Source organism: Suricata suricatta, chromosome 3, assembly GCF_006229205.1.
Source record: "Suricata suricatta isolate VVHF042 chromosome 3, meerkat_22Aug2017_6uvM2_HiC, whole genome shotgun sequence".
Classification (NCBI taxonomy): Eukaryota; Metazoa; Chordata; class Mammalia; order Carnivora; family Herpestidae; genus Suricata; species Suricata suricatta.
Window position 1 is genome coordinate 118,599,263 of NC_043702.1, and position 3,146 is coordinate 118,602,408.

Below are 3,146 nucleotides of genomic sequence, written 5' to 3' on the forward strand. Positions count from 1 at the left end.
TTGACCCGTTAACCACAGGGGCAGGGGCAAAGGCCACAGGTGTGAGGATAGTATGAGTGGGGATAAAGGAACCTTTTCTTCAAAGGAAAGGCATCTACACTGCAAAGACTTTCCACGATCCCCCCCCCTCAAAAACCCCCTCTTTCCCCAGGAAGTGCGCTGACCACTGGAGGAATAAAGAGGTCTCTAAGAGCGGCCGATCTTCACTCGCCTGCACAGCTCACCAGGACTCAGCCATGAGACCTCTCTTCCTGGCCCTGCTTGGCATCTGCGTTCTCGCTGAATTCATGGTGGAAGGTAAGCCCAAAGGTTCTGCGTGAGACGGGGAATGGATATGCAGGCGGGCCCGCATCTGGGGTGTGGGTCAGGTTTGGACTTGAGAGACCCGCTTTCCCCAGGGTGAGCCTCAGACTTCCCCTGTGTAAAATGGGAATGACAATTTTGATTTGAGGGGACTTGGTAGATTCTGAAGACAGACAGAACTTGCTTAGAATCTGGGCTCCAGGTTTTCATAATTGGGTGATTTGGGGTACATTTCTTAGCCTCTCTGGACTTACACTTACTTGTAAGTTGAACATAATGACAGATACTCTCACTGGGATTAAAATGTACAAAAAAAATAGGATAATTTTTCAGATTTCCTCACAAGTAATAATTTCTTGATTAATGTTAGCCACGGCATGGTGGTGACGATTATATATGCCTTTGTAGCTTTTGCCTATTTAATAGCCATCTTGAGGAAATCTCAAAATTTTTGATTTTTTAGACACAATGTGTGGATGAGTTGAAGGTGTATAGTTTGAAGCAATCAATAATTTCTATCTGAAAAAATGACTGGGAGCTCATGCCTTCATACCCAGGAAATCAATATTACCTTCAAGTATGAGGAAGAGTCTATTATTACTGCTATAAATGTTGTTCCCATTGATGATAAACTACTTTAGATTATAAGAGACCATATGACAAATGCTAACAGATCAATGCCTTATACACATTTAGATAATCCTGTAAGAGATACCAAGGTGGGACTTAGCTATACTAAGCCTCACGTGAATGTTATACATGTTTCTTTTCTTTTTTAAAAGTGTATTGATTTTCTGAGAAAGAGAGAGAAAGATAGACAGAGACAGAGACAGAGAGTCAGAGACAGAGAGCGAGGAGGGGACAGGCAGAGACGGAGGGAAAGAGAGAATCCCAGGCAGGCTCCGCACTGTCAGCATGGAGCCTGATGTGGGGCTCAAACTAATGAAATCCGAGACCATGACCTGAGCTGAAATCAAGAGGTGGGTGCATAACCGACTGAGCCAGCCAGACATCCTTACACATCTTTATTTCTTAAAGGATCATTTCCCCACACAACTGATTGGAGGTTACTTCTTGTGGCTCTGACAGTAAGAGAATATCTTTCAAGTATAATAAATGTTTCAGTTAACTCTCTTTTCAGTCTCTCAATTTGTAGACTAACTGCTTAGAATAGACTATCTGAACCCGTTCCTGAATCCCTAAGGGTGTCTATGAATAGAGGTGGCAAAATCAGAATTCCTTGAAATTGTGGGCAGAATAAATATTGATGAAACCAACAACACTAAGTCTAGTCAATCAGGCCAACTGTTGCAATGTGGCTGGCATTTTCTGAGGCGATAGGCTTGCTGTTTGGTGGAAACCCAGGCATTGGGGACAGTGATGCTCTGTTAGAGACAAAGCAGGGCTGCAGGCAGTTGGGTCACTTCCCAAGTTTCCTCCTTGAATGACTCCTTGAACGAGTCCCATTGGGGCTTAGCCTCTGTGTACACCCATGGGCAAAGCAATCTGTGCTCTGACTCAGCTCAGCAACGTGAGCGGGGGTGATGTCTTCCCCCACTACACACAGGCACAGACACTGCTGAGAATAACAAGGCTTGGGGGTTTATAGTCTGGAAGAATTCCTTGGGTCTTGGGAATCCGTGTTAGGTGCTTCTCAGAGAACAAAAGATGCTGTTTCCTAAGTAGTGAGAGGAATACAAGAAAAGATCTCTGTCTTTCACTGGGCTGACCGACAGCTCAGCATTAAACTTCAGTTGGCAAAGATGGAGGGTCAAGAATGCACAGACTGGATGTTGGGAGTGGTGGAAGGAAGGAGTGATGAAGAGGGGCTCTGGGGACATACAGCTTGTATTTAGTTTCATGTTTACAAAAAGCCTTCTGATATCAGCAACACCATAGATCAACCTTGATCATCATCAGCTGTTTCTTTAGATGCCTTTCAGTTGACTATTTCCCTGGGAAGCAAATACCAGTTTCTTTGGCTTACGGGAAAATCAGCATTTAGGAACCCTGATTTGATTCTACCCACCACCTGGTTTGATTCTATCCAACCCCTGGAGTACCTAGGTGGCTCAGTCTGTTAAGCATCCAACTTGGGCTCAGGTCATGATCTCATGGTTTGTGAGTTCAAGCCCCACGTTGGGCTCTGTGCTGATAATTCAGAGCTGGAATCTGCTTTGGATTCTGCGTCACCCTCTGTCTCTGGCCCTCTGCTGCTCATGCTCTGTCTCTCTCCGTCTCCCCAAAATAAAGAAACTTAAAAAAAAAAAGATTCTACCAAACTCTTCATGTTATTGCTTCCCCCCAGTTATTTTACATTCTTCAATTGAGATTCCTCTCTAAGCTGAAGTGTAAACCCCCTTAGGGGGATTTCTATTGAGGATGAACAGTTTAGGAACTACATCCTTTATATATCTCACACTTTAACATTTAAAATAACACATGTGCCTCCCTTACATTTGATATTGCCTTTCCCAAATTACTCTTTATCACATCACTCCTTGTTAGTTTATTTAAAGCACTGTAATGTTCATACAGTTTGAAATGATATTTTATTTTTGTTTGTCTGCTTGGTTCTTCACCAGGTGTGGGGAGTGAAGTTCTGGATAAGAGCAAATGTCTGAGTCTAATGACCAAGAAACTGCCAATTAAAAACATCAAGACCTACACCATCAGGGAGGGCTCCATGAGAGCAGTAATGTGAGTTTGTTTCCCCCTACTCTGGGCTTGATGGGACACAGTATATAGAAATGCTGCCCTTCTCAGGAAGTTGGCACAGAGGAAGACTTCACGTGAACAAACAGCCCCTTTGTTTTTCCATATTAGCCATGTCTCTATGGAGC

General features: G+C 43.7%; 1 protein-coding gene across 1 annotated transcript in view; it reads left to right on the top strand.

Annotated features, from left to right (window-relative positions):
- The first annotated feature begins 222 nt into the window (after window positions 1-222).
- LOC115286621 (lymphotactin-like) overlaps window positions 223-3,146 on the top strand; it is a 4,268-nt gene continuing 1,344 nt past the window's right edge. The window contains exons 1-2 of the mRNA XM_029933054.1: window positions 223-297; window positions 2,889-3,003. Coding sequence (XP_029788914.1) covers window positions 237-297; window positions 2,889-3,003 — 176 coding nt within the window. The 5' untranslated portion in view covers window positions 223-236. The remainder of the gene's footprint in view (window positions 298-2,888; window positions 3,004-3,146) is intronic.